Below are 20207 nucleotides of genomic sequence, written 5' to 3' on the forward strand. Positions count from 1 at the left end.
TGTACTATATAAATACGGTATACTGTTGTTATATCATAATAAATACACATCATATACTGTATATTCCGTTGTAAGATGAATTGCAATATACCAAAAGTGTATACTGCTGCACAAAAAATATAAATTGACCACACATACAGTACACTACAGTATATACTGTTGTAATATAATAAATATACTATATAAATACGGTATACTGTTGTTATATCATAATAAATACACATCATATACTGTATATTCCGTTGTAAGATGAATTGCAATATACCAAAAGTGTATACTGCTGCACAAAAAATATAAATTGACCACACATACAGTACACTACAGTATATACTGTTGTAATATAATAAATATACTATATAAATACGGTATACTGTTGTTATATCATAATAAATACACATCATATACTGTATATTCCGTTGTAAGATGAATTGCAATATACCAAAAGTGTATACTGCTGCACAAAAAATATAAATTGACCACACATACAGTACACTACAGTATATACTGTTGTAATATAATAAATATACTATATAAATACGGTATACTGTAGATGTACACTACAGTTTTCTATATTTTTTTTGGTTAAGTTTTATAAATACAGTATACAGTACTTACGCATTTGTTACCCTTGGTGCCTTTTTGCGGTCTCTGTTTTTTCCTTGTGCATGATAGCACACAGTGCTTGATGGCACAACGAGGCCAGAAGCAGTTAACCAGCGCTGGATATCTGCAATTCGTTGTCCGCTCGTGTACATCTCCTTCATTCTCATGCTGAGATCCTTTGAAATCTTCTTAACAGGCATTGCTGCGAGTACTGTAGAAAGAAATACAAACACAAGAATGTGTATTCGATGTTTAGTCGATGTGTATTCAATGTGCAGTGAATCCACAAAATGGATGGTGTATTTATATGTTAATGACTCACATAACAGACCACCCACTTTCAACACCTGTACCTGGCCACCATGCATAAAAGGTTGTACACGTTGCATAGCCCACCACTTGCTGATCTTTATCTGAGGCATTGTCCAGATACTGCATTGTGCCTCCCGCTTACATGGAGCATCCCCGGTTCTATGGACGAAAGAATCATCTCACCTCTGCTGTGCCTGCCACACTGAAAAAGAGAAAGGCAGTTACCGTTCCCAAGCCAAAGGCAAAGCGACAGGCTAAGGCCAACAAAGAAAACCTTCTGCTGACCCCAAAGGCTAAGGCTTTTAAAATACGTCAGCCTTATTATGTGAAGAAGAAATACGGTACTGTGCTCGGTTCGCAAGACGCATGGCAGCCAACTCACCGAATCCGCAGACCACTTGCTCCCATATGCTTCGACGACTCTGCTGTAGCTGTCCCGGAAATCTTCAGCCCGGCTTCTCCACCCCCATCTTCTCCGGTTCCATCTGAAGATGCTGCTGCCTCTGAAATCAACGGGTCACTGTCTCCTTTGCTCTTGGACGACTCTGCTTCTCTCCCGGAAATCCAGCGGTCACCTTCTCCATCCCTCTTCCACCACGCTGCAGCTTCTCCTGTACCGGGCATCCCCAGGTCACCTCTTCCACTCTCCATCGATGCCGCTTCTCTCCAGGGAACCCCCATCTCATCCTCCGTTGCACCCATCCCCCCAGATCTCCAGATGCCATGCACAAGCAGCTCGTTGGACCGGATCCTGAATGGGCTAAGTGTGGATCTCCCCGGGAATTCTAGTGTGCTGGCAAAGCTAGATCTGCTTCTGGAGTCGGTGCTACATATGGAGCAACGGCTGGATCAACGGATGCTACATATGGAGCAACGGATGGATCAACGGATGGACAAGATAGAGGCAGACATAGCGGGCATACATTATTTGCTCGGTGTTAATGCCCCTGTTTCCCCGACGCTGGAGCAGGGGGGTGACATGGATGTGATGCATGGTACCTTCGACCCCTTTCCATCACCAAGCACACCCCCTCCACCAGAAGATACAGTGTACTATGCTATTGAGGAGGACATGACAACCCCATCTAGACCACGCCAGGAGACAACCCGGCGACCACTACCGGAGGAAAGCTTCCTCCCAGACACCCTACCATTGCCCATCGCCTCAAGTACACCCGCTCCCAAAAGACTTCCTACACCCGCTCGCATACAAACAGTGCCCGACATCTCCCTGTGCGATCTGACACCGGCGCTGAGGGAGAAGTATAGGGTGAGGAGTGCTGGTATACCACACAAGTATGCCTTGATCATATTTAAACACCATGTTCCCTACACATTGTACTGCGAGTGGGTGTTCAAAGTGAACTATGATGGGAATCGCCAAAAAAATGCCCTTCCTGCCAATTTAAGGAAAAAGATTGTGGAAGAAATGCAGCGCTATTACCCTGTTACAGATCCTGTAATGAGAGGCGTTAGAGACTGCATTAATGGCGTTTTGCGCCATGCAAGGCATCGGCCATGGCTGGAAAATGGGGAGGACTTTCAGTGAGACCATACTGTAATGTTGTGCTGTACTGTACAGTACATGTTTTACCCTATAGTACCTGCTGTACTTAAACAAAGGATACTGAATGTTGTTGTGTGTTGCACGGTTTTTGTACTGTATTTGTAAATAAAAGTTTTTAGTGGCGACTTCAGCAATAAAAGAACTGGTTACTTTATCTCACACACAGTACTACAAACTGCTTTTTGCTGCCAGACTGCAAACCCGCAAGACCAGCAACATTGTAACAAAAGAGCAATGAGCGCGCAATTGGCGTGGGAACTTCTGTTCTAAGGCCCCTATAAATAATATTCTTTATTTTATTTATAAACTCACATTTATAAACCCCGTCACCCACCCCCGCTAAACACAATAAAAAATAATCACACACAGCATCCCCGCAATAAATAAATAAATAAATACAAATAAATACATTTGAAATACATTTTTATTGATAGTGTAGATGTGCAGGGGGTCTCTGGAGCTGAACCGCACAGGTTTTAGGTCTGGGGACCCCGTGCCCCCCGAGATACAGGCCCCTTTAGGGGGTGCCGGTAGCCCTCTGCTTGGTTTAAAGGTCCGATCACGTGATCGCGGCCTGTAAACCAAGCAGAGCAGAGGGATACCGGCACCCCCTAAAGGGGCCTGTATCTCGGGGGGCACGGGGTCCCCAGACCTGAAACCTGTGCGCTTCAGCTCCGGAGAACATCTACACTGTGAATAAAACACACACATCATTAAAGAATCATTCTTTAGCTTAGCGGCTATGCGCTATGGTAAAGAAGCAGCATTTCTGTCTTTTTAATAATATTGTAGAGTGAGCAGGGGGTTCCCTGAGACAGAAATCTAATCTCAGGGGACCCCCTGCTCCTGCACAATATTATTAAAAGTTCAGAAACGAGGCTTCATTAGCATAGCGTATAGCCGCTAAGGTAATGAAGGGGTTAACGCATAATAACCAATAAATACATTCAATACACTACCCACTACCCATGGCAACCTCCGCTGCTGTACAGTAAAACAGAGAAAAAAAATAACACTTTCAAAGTAATGTCCCCTAACCCCTTAATCACCATAGCGGTTATTAACCGCTACAGTCATGAAGGGGTTAACCCGCCCTCACCCACCACTTGGGACGCCTACTGTACATACCCTCCCACTCTAACCCCCCACCCCGTGAGGCCTAACCACCCTCAACCCTCACCCACTAACTACCCACAAGGGAGGCCTACCCACATACCGTTGGGGAAACACCCCACCCCCACCCCAGTACCCACAATAAAAACAGTACAATCACCCACAATAAACAGCATTCTATTTATTAAATACATTACCCACCCCCTGTGCCCCCCCCCCCCCCATAAATACAAGATTTATTCTTTTACATTCAGGGTCCATAACGTAGCCCCACGCTAGTCCCCGGTGGGCTGGCAGGGCACCTGGACAGACCTACAGTTTACCAGCAGCATTCCACAGGTTCTGGAGGCCTGCTGGTGGATCCTGCCAGCACCATGGCGCCCAGGTGGTCTCCTTGGGTCACCGTGAGCCTCAATTGGGTCCACACGGTAGGCCCAAGGATGTCTGGGAGCCCCGGGTCAAACCCACAGGTGTCTGCGGGGCCTCGGGTGGTTCCCATGGGGGTCTGGGGAACTCACGGGTGCTCACTACGGGTCCGCGGTGCCCCCACAGAAGTGGGACCACACATCATCATCCCCGCACCTACGGCTCGGAGGTGCCCCCACAGAAGTGGGACCACACATCGTCATGCCCGCAGACTACGGGTCCGCGGTGCCCCCACAGAAGTGGGACCACACATCATCATCCCCGCATGTGTCACCCGTGGAACCACCAGCCTGCTACCCTTTAGGATACCCGAGGATTCCCCGCGGGTGGTCTCCAGAGGTCCCACGCAAAACCACGGAAGTAACCCTGAATGTAAAAAAAATAAACCTGGCCTATACATTCAATACATACACCCTCCCCCCCAACACCTACAGTACAATAATGTGCAAAATAACTATTATCCAGATATGAATAATAGATTAATTGCCCATTATTAAAAACATTAACTAGCATATACAAATAAATAAAGTACTACTGACCTCATCAATACGAAGTGTCCGACGCCAGCGCCTTCCTTCTCTTGCCCACACAAAACATAGCCAAAACCAAGCCAATACATTGCAATTACATTCAGATATCAATTAACCCCTTAAACACCTTATCGGATAATAACCGCAAAGGTAATTAAGGGGTTAAGCCACACAGGCACGATACCCACCCTTCACCCATGAATTTGTACTGTGGCTTCATCATGCAACTATATATATATATACTGTATATATATACATACTGTACAGAGAGACAGAGAGAAAGAGAGAGAGAGAGATATATACAGTATATATATATACACACGTTATATACACACCCATGATAAACCAAATATACAGTACAAATAAATGTAGAAGGGTTATCAAAACCATACTGTTCTACAACCAAACACTTCTCCATACAGACACTACATTAAAAATCAATTTCCTTTAAAAATCCTAACTGATCTCACAATCTACTGTACTGTATATGATCACAAACCAATGAAAAAAGTCACATTCCAAAATGCATAAAATCTATGCACCATACTGTATACATTCTGCAAATTAATCAACGTAAACAAAAATCAATTAGCAATCATTATTTAGATCTCTAAACATTTCACACTCAATCATGAACAATGAAACCATTAACAGATTCACGCCTAGAGCAGAACAATTAAGCCTTTGAAAAAATATAAGTACCGACAAAAATACAACCTTTCCAAACCAAGCCTACAGTACCTACAGTATCCCTGACCTTCCTCAAACACACAATACAATACCAAGGAATAATACATCTATCTAATTTTAAAATACTTTAAACTCACAAAATAATTAAAAACACATCTAATCCAGCTTTTAAAACATCATCATTTCTTACCCTGAATGTATACTGTACAGTATATCTCTCTAGACATATATATTGTACATACATACATACAGTGGCAAGAAATGATATACCACAAAAAAATAAAAATACACAGGTTAAAAAACCTTTTGAAAAAATTAACAAGTTAAATAAAATACATTTCTTTACTGTAGTTCACTTACCATTACTTGCCCCCACCGACTCCCGTTGCCCAGCTTACTCACGAACCAATCCACGATCAGGAACCCATAAAATAATAAACCATTGAAAATAATAAACATTAAACTAAAAATCCAAACCAATCCACGGGTCTTCTACTTGTAATACACCTTCATCTGTATTCTTCTTTCTTCTATCTCCTTCCGGGCGGGGCAGGGCGTGGTCTTCTTTCCATCATCGGCCACGCCCTTGTCTTTTTCCTTCTCCGGAGGTCCTTCCTCCGCGGCGTCTGGCTGCAAAATGAGACGACATAGGCTTTTAAAGGCCTATGACGTCACATTTTGCGTCATGGTTCCCACGGTCCTGATTGGACCGTGAAAACCATGTGTGTTGGCCGATAATAAAAAAATGATGACGTCACTTAAAGGGAATGAAAGCACAGCCAATCAGAATGGCTTTGCTTCAATTGCCTTTAAGATGACGTCATGAAAAGGCACATGGCCGTGCACACATGGTACTAGAGCCAATCAGAGCGTGGGAACTTTATCCCTACTCTGATTGGCTCTGGTATACCATGTGTCAGGGGCTTGGGGGAGAAAGGATGTGACGTCAATGAAAACCTGTCACGTGGTACGGTAGCCAATCAGAGCGTGGGAACTTTATCCTTATTGACGTCACATCCTTTCTCCCCCAAGCCCCTGACACATGGTATACCAGAGCCAATCAGAGTAGGGATAAAGTTCCCACGCTCTGATTGGCTACCGTACCACGTGACAGGTTTTCATTGACGTCACATCCTTTCTCCCCCAAGCCCCTGACACATGGTATACCAGAGCCAATCAGAGTAGGGATAAAGTTCCCACGCTCTGATTGGCTCTAGTACCATGTGTGCACGGCCATGTGCCTTTTCATGACGTCATCTTAAAGGCAATTGAAGCAAAGCCATTCTGATTGGCTGTGCTTTCATTCCCTTTAAGTGACGTCATCATTTTTTTATTATCGGCCAACACACATGGTTTTCACGGTCCAATCAGGACCGTGGGAACCATGACGCAAAATGTGACGTCATAGGCCTTTAAAAGCCTATGTCGTCTCATTTTGCAGCCAGACGCCGCGGAGGAAGGACCTCCGGAGAAGGAAAAAGACAAGGGCGTGGCCGATGATGGAAAGAAGACCACGCCCTGCCCCGCCCGGAAGGAGATAGAAGAAAGAAGAATACAGATGAAGGTGTATTACAAGTAGAAGACCCGTGGATTGGTTTGGATTTTTAGTTTAATGTTTATTATTTTCAATGGTTTATTATTTTATGGGTTCCTGATCGTGGATTGGTTCGTGAGTAAGCTGGGCAACGGGAGTCGGTGGGGGCAAGTAATGGTAAGTGAACTACAGTAAAGAAATGTATTTTATTTAACTTGTTAATTTTTTCAAAAGGTTTTTTAACCTGTGTATTTTTATTTTTTTGTGGTATATCATTTCTTGCCACTGTATGTATGTATGTACAATATATATGTCTAGAGAGATATACTGTACAGTATACATTCAGGGTAAGAAATGATGATGTTTTAAAAGCTGGATTAGATGTGTTTTTAATTATTTTGTGAGTTTAAAGTATTTTAAAATTAGATAGATGTATTATTCCTTGGTATTGTATTGTGTGTTTGAGGAAGGTCAGGGATACTGTAGGTACTGTAGGCTTGGTTTGGAAAGGTTGTATTTTTGTCGGTACTTATATTTTTTCAAAGGCTTAATTGTTCTGCTCTAGGCGTGAATCTGTTAATGGTTTCATTGTTCATGATTGAGTGTGAAATGTTTAGAGATCTAAATAATGATTGCTAATTGATTTTTGTTTACGTTGATTAATTTGCAGAATGTATACAGTATGGTGCATAGATTTTATGCATTTTGGAATGTGACTTTTTTCATTGGTTTGTGATCATATACAGTACAGTAGATTGTGAGATCAGTTAGGATTTTTAAAGGAAATTGATTTTTAATGTAGTGTCTGTATGGAGAAGTGTTTGGTTGTAGAACAGTATGGTTTTGATAACCCTTCTACATTTATTTGTACTGTATATTTGGTTTATCATGGGTGTGTATATAACGTGTGTATATATATATACTGTATATATCTCTCTCTCTCTCTTTCTCTCTGTCTCTCTGTATGTATATATATACAGTATATATATATATATAGTTGCATGATGAAGCCACAGTACAAATTCATGGGTGAAGGGTGGGTATCGTGCCTGTGTGGCTTAACCCCTTAATTACCTTTGCGGTTATTATCCGATAAGGTGTTTAAGGGGTTAATTGATATCTGAATGTAATTGCAATGTATTGGCTTGGTTTTGGCTATGTTTTGTGTGGGCAAGAGAAGGAAGGCGCTGGCGTCGGACACTTCGTATTGATGAGGTCAGTAGTACTTTATTTATTTGTATATGCTAGTTAATGTTTTTAATAATGGGCAATTAATCTATTATTCATATCTGGATAATAGTTATTTTGCACATTATTGTACTGTAGGTGTTGGGGGGGAGGGTGTATGTATTGAATGTATAGGCCAGGTTTATTTTTTTTACATTCAGGGTTACTTCCGTGGTTTTGCGTGGGACCTCTGGAGACCACCCGCGGGGAATCCTCGGGTATCCTAAAGGGTAGCAGGCTGGTGGTTCCACGGGTGACACATGCGGGGATGATGATGTGTGGTCCCACTTCTGTGGGGGCACCGCGGACCCGTAGTCTGCGGGCATGACGATGTGTGGTCCCACTTCTGTGGGGGCACCTCCGAGCCGTAGGTGCGGGGATGATGATGTGTGGTCCCACTTCTGTGGGGGCACCGCGGACCCGTAGTGAGCACCCGTGAGTTCCCCAGACCCCCATGGGAACCACCCGAGGCCCCGCAGACACCTGTGTGTTTGACCCGGGGCTCCCAGACATCCTTGGGCCTACCGTGTGGACCCAATTGTGGCTCACGGTGACCCAAGGAGACCACCTGAGCGCCATGGTGCTGGCAGGATCCACCAGCAGGCCTCCAGAACCTGTGGAATGCTGCTGGTAAACTGTAGGTCTGTCCAGGTGCCCTGCCAGCCCACCGGGGACTAGCGTGGGGCTACGTTATGGACCCTGAATGTAAAAGAATAAATCTTGTATTTATGGGGGGGGGGGCACAGGGGGTGGGTAATGTATTTAATAAATAGAATGCTGTTTATTGTGGGTGATTGTACTGTTTTTATTGTGGGTACTGGGGTGGGGGTGGGGTGTTTCCCCAACGGTATGTGGGTAGGCCTCCCTTGTGGGTACTGACTGGGTGGTTAGGCCTCACGGGTGGGGGGGGGGGGGGTTAGTGTGGGAGGGTATGTAGGCATCCCGAGTGGTGGGTGGGTGAGGGTGGGTTAACCCCTTCATGACTGTAGCGGTTAATAACCGCTATGGTGATTAAGGGGTTAGGGGACATTACTTTGTATGTTTTAATTTTTGTGTCTGTTTTGCAGAAGCGGAGGGGCCATGGCCAGGATGGGGGGGGGGGTTAACGGTATGTGGGTAGGGGGTGATGGTGGTTAGCAATGCAGGGAGGGAGATTTACTGGTAACAGAAACATCTATCTCCCTTCAATGTAATCTGTTTAAAGCCCCCTCCCCCCTAATGTGTGTTTCTGTAAAATCTCTCTCCCTTCAATGTACTGTAATCTGTTTAACAGAAACATTAGGGGGGGAAGGGGCTTTAGGCCTTTATATCTCTCTCCCTTCAGTGTAATCTGCTTAACACAAACATTAGGGGGGAAGGGGTTTTTAAACAATGCTGTGTATAATGTATAAGGTTTTTTACAATTAGATAGATGTAATCCTTGGTATTGTAAGGGTTAGTTTGTTTTTAAATTGTCTTTTCTGGTTGTTACTTACAGTATATATTGATTTTGGTTTACTTGCTTGGTTAAAATACTGTAGTTAAGTTGACTTGTTTGGAAGTGTTTGTACAGTATTTACTGGTAGAGTAGCTTGCAATTATATTGTTAACATTCATTTGCAGAATGTACAGTACTGTATATGGTGCATAGATTTAATGCTATGCATCATTTACAGTATACAATGTACTGTAAATGCAATGTACTGTGTGGATTGTAATGTTATGTTTTATACTGTACAGTATGCTATTCATTAACTTCATTGCTCTACACATCTAGGGATTTCATTCCACCTTACCACCTTTCCTACACATGATTTGTGCTGTAGGCATTGGTTACTGTATATTACTGTATGCTAATGCAGATGTGTGATGCTTTGAGACTGTCATTTATACTTTGACAAGTCTACCTTTTGGTGTGTAGTGTGCATTATCCTTAGCGTTGTATACAGTAGGTGCCTTTAAACCCAGTAACCTACTGTATTGTGATTCACTTTGATTCTCCCTAGTGTTTTTTGAGTCACTATCCTTTTCATGTTTAGGGTTGACAGTGTGTGTCGTTCCCTAGTGCTGTTCATTAGTGTTTAAGGGTCCATGCCTCTTTTTTAAGTGTTTTTAAATCATGTACTGTTTATTCATCCCTTTTTGCACTGTGTCAAATAAATAAACAAATATATCAATTGCATACCTGAGTGCTCCCATACGGGTTACTTTTTTCTCTTTTCACTCACATACAGTATGTATATATATATATATATATATATATATATATATATATATATATATATATATACAGTATATATATATATATATATATATATATATATAAATATAGCTGTATGATATATATATATATATATATATATATATATATATACACAGTGTATATATGTATACTGTATGTATATATATATATATATATATATATATATATATATATATATATACAGTGTATATATATATACAAAGTATATACTGTACAGTATATATTTATTTCTCTTCATGTCTTTATTTATTTATTTATTTAGATTTATTTATTAATTGTGGGGCTGCTGTGCGTGAATTTTTTTTATTGGGGGTGAGGGGGGTGTTTGGCCCTCAGCACTCAGAAACACAGGCCAGACAGATTTAAACACACACACAATAGGGGGAGGTTTTTTTACATAGCTTGCAGGGAAGTTTAACGCACACACAATAGGGGGATAGGGGGAGGGTTTTTTACATAGATTAGAGAGAAGGCAGGGCGTTTTAAAAGCGAGAATAGGGGAGGGGGTTTTACATAGATTTTATTTATTTATTTAGATTTATTTATTAATTGTGGGGCTGCTGTGCGTGAATTTTTTTTATTGGGGGTGAGGGGGGTGTTTGGCCCTTGGTGTGAGTTTACGACTTGCAGCAGCAGCACAATGAATAAATATAAATAAATAAATAAATAAATAAATGACAATAAATACATTTGAAATACATTTTTATTGATAGTGTACATGTGCAGAGGGTCTCCGGAGCAGAAGCGCACAGGTTTCAGGTCTGGGGACCCCGTGCCCCCCGAGATACAGGCCCCTTTAGGGGGTGCCGGTATCCCTCTGCTCTGCTTGGTTTACAGGCCGCGATCACGTGATCGGACCTTTAAACCAAGCAGAGGGCTACCGGCACCCCCTAAAGGGGCCTGTATCTCGGGGGGCACGGGGTCCCCAGACCTAAAACCAACGCGGTTCAGCTCCGGAGACCCCCTGCACATCTACACTATCAATAAAAATGTATTTCAAATGTATTTATTGTCATTTATTTATTTATTTTTTGGCGGCTGCTGTGTGTGTGTATTTTTTTATTGTGGGTAGCGGGAGGGTGGGTGAATGGGGTATTCGCCCCAACGATGGTTGGGGAGGGCTTGCGGGGGGGGGGGGGGGGGGTTGGGGTAGCGGGAGGGCTTAACCCCTTCATGACCGTAGCGGTATTAACTGCTACGATCGTGAAGGGGTTAAGTGCACCCGCAACCCCCCCCCCTCCCGCAAGTCGTAAACTCACACCAAGGGCCAAATACCCCCCTCACCCATCCCCACTACACACAATAAAGCGGGCACGGTGGGTTAACCCCTTCATTGCCTTAGCGGCTATCCGCTATGGTAATGACGCAGCATTTTCCGTATTTTTAATAATATTGATCAGGAGCAGGGGGGGGGGGGGTTCCCTGAGCATTAATCATTAATTTCTGGCTCAGGGAACCCCCTGCTCACTTTACAATATTATTAAAATAATGCTTCTTTACCATAGCGCATAGACGCTAAGGTAAAGAACGAGTGTTTATTTATACTGTATATTGTATGTGTTTTATTGATACTGTACATGTGCAGAGGGTCTCCAGAGCAGAAGCGCACAGGTTTCAGGTCTGGGGACCCCGTGCCCCCCGAGATACAGGCCCCTTTAGGGGGTGCCGGTATCCCTCTGCTCTGCTTGGTTTACAGGCCGCGATCACGTGATCGGACCTTTAAACCAAGCAGAGGGCTACCGGCACCCCCTAAAGGGGCCTGTATCTCGGGGGGCACGGGGTCCCCAGACCTAAAACCAACGCGGTTCAGCTCCGGAGACCCCCTGCACATCTACACTATCAATAAAAATGTATTTCAAATGTATTTATTGTCATTTATTTATTTATTTTTTGGCGGCTGCTGTGTGTGTGTATTTTTTTATTGTGGGTAGCGGGAGGGTGGGTGAATGGGGTATTCGCCCCAACGATGGTTGGGGAGGGCTTGCGGGGGGGGGGGGGGGGGGTTGGGGTAGCGGGAGGGCTTAACCCCTTCATGACCGTAGCGGTATTAACTGCTACGATCGTGAAGGGGTTAAGTGCACCCGCAAACCCCCCCCCCCTCCCGCAAGTCCTAAACTCACACCAAGGGCCAAATACCCCCCTCACCCATCCCCACTACACACAATAAAGCGGGCACGGTGGGTTAACCCCTTCATTGCCTTAGCGGCTATCCGCTATGGTAATGACGCAGAATTTTCCGTATTTTTAATAATATTGATCAGGAGCAGGGGGGGGGGGTTCCCTGAGCATTAATCATTAATTTCTGGCTCAGGGAACCCCCTGCTCACTGTACAATATTATTAAATCTCTCTCTGCTGCAAACACATCTCGCCCCCAGTATGTGCAGTAATTTACTGAACATATACTGTAGAATAAATGCATAGTTTTATTTATTCGGGTTTATTACACAGTATACTGTATGGCCGGAAAACATCAGCATACAGTACAATATAATCCATCGAAATCCCCCCATTAGCCGTTTTCTTTTCTGAGGAAAAACAAAATGAAAAGTTTTAATGTACAGTAATGGTCAGCCCCCTAAAGAAGTTCCCAGCCAGCCCCACCAAAATAATACGGCAAAAATACAGTACTCACCATACTGTACAGTATTGTACTAAATTTCCCATTCAGCTTGCGCTGGCGCCGGCCCACTTCCAGTCCAGCTTTCATCATTTTGCAGAGGGACTAGCCCACCTGTAGTCAGCGGGAAATCGCTTAGGTACATGCAAGCTTCATCAAAACTGGCTGCGAAATCCATCTCAGAGTTGTCACCGACGGCGGGACCATGATGATAAGCTGGTGCTGCTGCTGGTTCTGGTTCTGGTTCTGGCGCATTGCTTGGCAGGGACTGTCGCTTCTTATTTCGTTTTAACACGACCCTTCGCCTTTTGCCGCCTCCATTATCATAGATACGGGAAAAACCCTGTGACACACACCAATACCCTCCAACAAATTGGGGCTCAATACGGTGAAAACAGGGGTCACTACATAACCTTTTCCTTATTGCATGCTTCCACAAATGAGGAGTTGGCGAAAATCTGTAAAAGTCATAATTTTCGATAAAATACTGATAAATTTGAACAACTGTTGCCATCTTATCCTCTGTTGCATTTATAGCGGCCCATATCAAATAAGCATAACTTCTGTCAGGTTTTTGGAACACGGGCTCCACTTGAACACTCATGTCTCTGTAGAATAGTGTAAGTGAAAATGATCTTTGTCTTTATTTAATACATTACTGTATGTAAAGCCTAAATTGATACATTTTTTGCAACTATTCCTTCAGTCTCAAGGACAAGTTACACAATAGCATACTGTACTGGGATAAAGTAACTTTTTTTTGGAAACGAAACAACTTGCAAAGGCCACACATTACTTAAGTCATGAGTTTATGCCATCTGGTGGACAATCGAAACATCGCAGCCTAGTAAATCATTCTCATTATCATTTAACAGATCAGGCCCCCGTCAGCCAGGCATGAACCGTGGCTGGGAAGGCAAACGCAACGAAGCATGCAAGAGGTGAGCAGCGGCGGATTCCAGGTTTCTGCCAGGTACAAACCAGGCATTTGCTCGAATAAAGTGTGTCGGTGCAGTAGTAGTTTTGTTGTTGTACAATGTGGGTTTCAGGAATGGAGGGTGCAGATATTGCAGCAGGTATCGATTCACACGGAACAGTAGTAGCGGATCCATTGCTATTGGCATTAGGAATAAATATGCCTTTAACCACAATATATGTGCCCTCTTTCACGGTGAAATGTTTTTCTTTGGCAATCTTCCAGAAACCATAGTTGTCTTCTAGCTTATCCTGCACACGTTCAAAAAAGTCATTAGTTGATAAAGTGAATCTTATTGAGGAATTAAAATTGCGCGCATGCCGACGGTCTTGGTAATAAGGATATTTTGCTCGAATCAAATCATAGATTTGGCGTGTGCTCGCTTGGTGTCCGCAAGTTCTCAAAATAGCTTCTGACACCATGTATTTATAGCCTAAATTCGGATTCATATTTTTCACGAATTCATCAGCCATTGCAAATTAGCGAAAAAGATGTGTGCAGGTATCTGTTCTTTGCTCATCAAAATGAAACTGCTCAATGGCTAACAAATTGCTGTGTTTCCTTTTCAAGGTCAACAAAACTATAAACTGTAACTCCTTATTTCAAACGCCAATTGGATTTGTAGTTTTAATTGCTTGAACATTTGTGGTTTGTGATAGCCGCATGTGGGACAAACATGTATCCTTTTTTTATCTCGTTTCTGAAAACATTACTACACTTTTAATTCAGTAACATTGAGTTTTCTTGAAAAATAACAAAGAGCACTGTGTGAAAATAGTGCTTAGACAGCCATATCAGTAAATACACACACCTGCAAAATGAAATGTTTTTTTCCCACATACATTTCTGTGTGTATTTGAAAGTCTGGTTAACTCCCTGTCTGCATGAGTTTAAATACGTGTGTATCTATATATATATATATATAAATATATCTCTCTCATAAATATATATATATAAAGTGTATATAGTACTATATGTATATTGTGTGTATGTGTGTGTGTGTGTGTATATATATATATATATATATATATATATATATATATATATATATATATATATAAAAAAAAAATTTTTATATTGCAGGAGTACACACAACATATTGATGGCAGTAAGTAGGCCTTGTATGAAACCTATTTAAATGGTGATAAACATGAGTGAATTAAGTAATAAACATTTGTTTGCGCACAATGTTAGAGGCTCACACTTAGTATAGTTCTCAAACATTAGGCCTGTATTATTTAAATACTGTGTTTTCACAAGGAAGCATGAAGTGTATGGTTTTTGTAAATACATCTATACCAGTTTAGATAGTACTATATATACACACACACACACGCATTAAAAAAAAACATGGGTCGACTTCTCATCTGACAGTGTGTGTGTGTGTGTGCATATATGCATACATACTACATAAATATTAGTATAAATTCAGAGATGTTCTTGAAACAAGAACACATAAATGATTAAAGGACAACATTACAATGGCCAGCAAAGGTAAGTAATATTTAACACAAAATCCTGCTGTACACTTACAAGAAAGATGTTTGCAGTTAAATAGGTGCTTTTATAATTGCATGTGAATAATATGCACATGCAATGATTACATCAAGTAACACACCCAAATGCAATGTTTTGCTGCAAAGTCAATGGCAGCTTCTCTAAACTTAGCAACTGGCTCCTGGTGGACCATTACTGAACAGATGATTAAAACATAAATATTTATAACACTATTCATTAATTAGGAGTGTTAACATTTCCAAAACTTCACGTGTACAAGAACATATTTGAAAGTTTGGAAACAACACAGTCTTCAGCATACATACAATATTAATTAGATAATCTGAAGTCAACAAAACAAGGCCAAAGACATATTTTGTGAATTAAAATTTTTTTTTTTTTGTTCCTTTTGAGAGCGAGTAACAGGCCTGCTTGTTGTCTCTTGAATTTTCCTTTTTCGTTTGCCACCAACTTTAGCCACAACAGAGCCACTTTGAGTGGCCTCTGGCACTTCACGGGCAGGGCTTGTGGCCTGTGACTCACCTACAGGGCTTTTGGGCAGTGATTCACTTACAGGGCTTTTGGGCAGTGATTCACTTACAGGGCTTTTGGGCAGTGATTCACCTACAGGGCTTTTGGGCAGTGATTCACTTACAGGGCTTTTGGGCAGTGATTCACCTACAGGGCTTTTGGGCAGTGACTCACCGACAGGGCTTGTGCCCACTGACACATGTGAGCAAGTTGGTAGACACTGCACAAGTGATGGTTGGTCTGTTTCATGTGTGTCTTTTGTTGTTTTTGACAAAAAACTGGTCAGTAGTAACTGCTTGTGTTTTCTTTTTGTGGCCTCCTTTGTAGGTGTCAGCTGCTGAATTTGTACTAATGGCAGCGGTAGGATGTCGTCAGGAACCTGCACAGCAATGTCTGCTACTTGACCGGTAATATTCGGGCCTGGTGAATGAATATCAGAAGCATGTGGTGAAAACTGACCTGCATGAACAGATCCTGCCTGTGAGGTGTTCAAGTTGAATTGTGGTACATTAGTCATTCTCAAGTAATTAGCTTGTGTTTGCTGAACAACTAATGCTTCGAATGAGGTGTTGATTTTTTGCAACTGTTTAGGCACTTCAATGAAGACGCTGTGGAGATGTGCCAATTGTGAAACTGTTTCTTCCTGCAGTGCAATCATCCTTTCCAGCACTGTCATCAGGTCAGAATGGCGACGATTTTCTGCTTCCACAATTTTTCCCTCAGAAGCTACAATTGCATCGTATGTGGTATTTGCTGGACGATTTGGCGGTAAAACAGTTTCAATTGGAACCTCTTCATGGTCACTTGCTTGTATTTGTGTGTCTATGGCGGCGGCGGCATCATCATCATCATCATCATCATAATCCTCTTCATCATGTTCTACAAATAAATGTACACATTATTAAATGGCATGTTAATCTCTGCTGTGTTACTATGTAATTCTACTGTGTCATAAGTAACAACTAACATGTTTCCATACGTTTTATAACCTCACATTAAAAGCTACCTTGACTTAAGAATAATGTTTGGACTCAGTATGAAATATGAGTGAATGAAAACTTGCTCTAAACTCACAACTCCTACATGATAGTTAACATCACTAACACAATACATGTTGCCTTACACTTCATTTTCACTGACACTAAGTAATCCTATTTAAAGAACATGTGCAAAACAAATAATGAACATGACAACATAACATATAGAAGAGCACATATTATATGGCCACCAACTGATACACTCACCTTCTAGGTGTGTTGAGCTGGCTGACCCAGGTGAAGACACTTGTTCCGTCTCAGGTGACACATGTCCTTCAGGGGCAACTATATATAACAATAACATAAGTTTTACATTTACATGTGTAAATATTGAACAAACAGTTATTGTATGTTCTGTATTTATGAGTACCTAACAGCATCAGTTCCTTAACCCAAAATGTGTGTGTGAAAGTGAACATAAATAGTTGTAATAACAATGTACACTGGCGACACACTTTATTCGAGCTCGGCTAGTCCCACGAATTCGGGTATACCCGGGTGTATTGAGGTTTGTGACTGTTTTCTGCCCGAGTGCATTGGGTTATTTTCCAGGCAGGGATTGAAGCATTTTATTCCCGCTGGCTGCAATACTGCACAGTATATATATATATATACTGCATTACAATTCATGAATTTATGCCATCTGGTAGACACGCAAAGCATTGCAGCCTATTAAATCCTAATCATTATCATTTAACAGATCAGCCGCCCGTCAGCCAGGCATGAACCCAGGCTGGGAAGGCAAACGCAACGGGGCTTGTCAGAGGTGAGGAGCGGCGCATTCCAGGTATCTGCCAGGTACATACTGGGTATTTGCTCGAATAAAGTGTGTCGGTGCAGTACATGCCTGTGTAGAACTTTTGAGTTCCCTAACATAAAACATACTATGTTTCTGCAGTAATGCGTGAGGATAAATAGATTAAATTTGTACATAAAAATCATATGTTGTGTAGTGATATCAGTATCATAATGTACATAACTATCATGAGATGACCATTCACAATGGTTATCATGAAGGTGGTCATATTGCAAAAAGTGTTGTTTTTGGTAGAGGATATGTGTGGTACATTAATATAAGATGTGGCACACCTGAATGTGGCTGTGACTCAACAAGACAACACATGCAGTGTGTGATAATGTGTCGTTGATAGTAGTTCAACTATAGATATGAGTGAACTAATGTGTGACGTACGCTTTGATAAGTAATGAGTTGTTGGGGCATTTAGTAGCTAAAGTGAAGCTTTCAAATGAGTGTGATTAACTTCAGTTGTGCTAGTCAGGTTGTAAGAACGGTATTCCCTTCCCCAAAAAGCCTAATCAGCCACACCTTTCAATTACTTGAAACAGGTGAAAATGGTGTGAACTAAGTTGACCCTAAAATGAGGCTGTAATTACTGTGTGTGCTGAACCCCACCCCCTCTGTTGAAGTGTATGCTGTGATGAGATATTAATTGCAGCTGCTTTAACACAATGGTAGATGAGCTAAATAGTCGTGTGCAGTTTTTAAGTTATGAAAACAATGACATAACATATGATACGTGTGCCTCATTATGCTGTCTGTATATGACTTAAAGCAAAAATGGACCTTTTCATTAACAACTATAGATGTGTTAGTGCAAGTGATGTTTGTAGGCCGTTGCATGCAATATATTTGATGCATGCTTAAAATAGGCAGTAATGTCATGTTTGTCGGAGTAAAATAAATAAAATACACAATAATATTATACATATTTATGTTCTGTACCTGTAGCTAGTAATAATTTCTCATTAACATGTGTTACACATGTGTACTACCCTGTTGTTCCCCATCTTCGCCCACCATCAATTGCTTCCACTGCAGCAATGCATTTTGGGAATTCACATGTAAATGAGCACGCAATGGCACGTGCTATATTAGTTACTGCTTTTAGTAGGACTACAACATATATGTCTATTTTGATATATATATATATACAGAATCAGACATATACATATATAGATGCAGGTATGCTTATATTGTGAAGACAGTATAAAAAGCAGTGTAAATATGCAAAATAACTGTAAGCAACGACACGCCTAGTACAGTAATATTTCTCACCTGGTGGAAATTGTGAGGGATAAATTCCTATATCCCGGTCACCAGGTAAGCCTTCCACGACGACGGGAAGTAATTTTGCCCGAAGCAGCTCCTCCAATGGACTTAATATGAGACGTTGTGGTGTCGGCCCACCTCCAGTGCCAGTAGCATGCACGCGTTGGTGTTGTATTTTCTTTTTCAATTTGGACCTAATATCATCAAATCTCTTGTGACAATTCCGCTTGTCCCTCACATGATTCCCACACGCATTGACACCAATGACTATTGTGTCCCACATTTCTTTTCTGCTTGCTGAACTTGTCCGCCCTTGAAAAACATATAAAATATATGAGGTAAATTAATAATAATAGAAGCACCAGTTTCCTACACTGCTAGCTGTTCCAAGAGATAGCAAACATGCTGTTTTATGTGTAATATGTGAAGCACATGAGCATTCACTACTAAACCTATACATGTAAGCAAGGTTGCATTCATATTGTATGCAGTTATGGCAAATTGACCGCCTGTGTTTAGTTGTCCTTGTAAGGCATGATAAAAAGCTGTGTTTCCAGACTAATTAACATAGAAAGATATTCTGAACCCATATTTGCATATGAACAAAACTCAGATGACCTAGGATCACATGTATTTGAATAATAAATGTAAAGGTACACTTACCTAGTAAATGTCCATATATACTGTCATAGTGCTCCAGAATGCCAGTGACAAGAGCTGTATTTTCCTGGTCATTGAAGCGAGGATTACGTGGCTTCTCCACACGTTTCTTCCGAGCAGGTTTAGGGTCAGAGCTTGGCTGGTGCTGACTGGACTCTCCTTCTTCCAATGGAAGAGCCTCCAAAAGCTGCCCACCAGCAAGCACGCCACCACCATCCACCCCATCAGCAACTGCGCCACCAGCAGCACTCACAGCACCAGCACTCCCACTCCTAGCACCAGCACTCCCACTCCTAGCACCAGCACTCCCACTCCTAGCACCAGCACTCCCACTCCCAGCAACAGCACTCCCACTCCCAGCAACAGCACTCCCATTCCCAGCAACAGCACTCCCACTCCCAGCAACAGCACTCCCACTCCCAGCAATAGCACTCCCACTCCCAGCAACAGCACTCCCACTCCCAGCAACAGCACTCCCACTCCCAGCAACAGCACTCCCACTCCCAGCAACAGCACTCCCACTCCCAGCAACAGCACTCCCACTCCCAGCAACACCACTCCCACTCCCAGCA

General features: G+C 42.1%; 1 protein-coding gene across 1 annotated transcript in view; it reads right to left on the bottom strand.

Moving 5' to 3' along the window:
* LOC142464518 (uncharacterized) overlaps nucleotides 1–17285 on the bottom strand; it is a 38359-nt gene extending 21074 nt beyond the window's left edge. The window contains exons 1-2 of the mRNA XM_075567922.1: nucleotides 17112–17285; nucleotides 16217–16746 (exon numbers count right to left, since the gene is read on the bottom strand). Coding sequence (XP_075424037.1) covers nucleotides 16217–16746; nucleotides 17112–17208 — 627 coding nt within the window. The 5' untranslated portion in view covers nucleotides 17209–17285. The remainder of the gene's footprint in view (nucleotides 1–16216; nucleotides 16747–17111) is intronic.
* Between the last annotated feature and the right edge of the window lie 2922 nt (nucleotides 17286–20207).

This window comes from Ascaphus truei, chromosome 1 (genome assembly GCF_040206685.1).
Source record: "Ascaphus truei isolate aAscTru1 chromosome 1, aAscTru1.hap1, whole genome shotgun sequence".
Taxonomy (NCBI): Eukaryota; Metazoa; Chordata; class Amphibia; order Anura; family Ascaphidae; genus Ascaphus; species Ascaphus truei.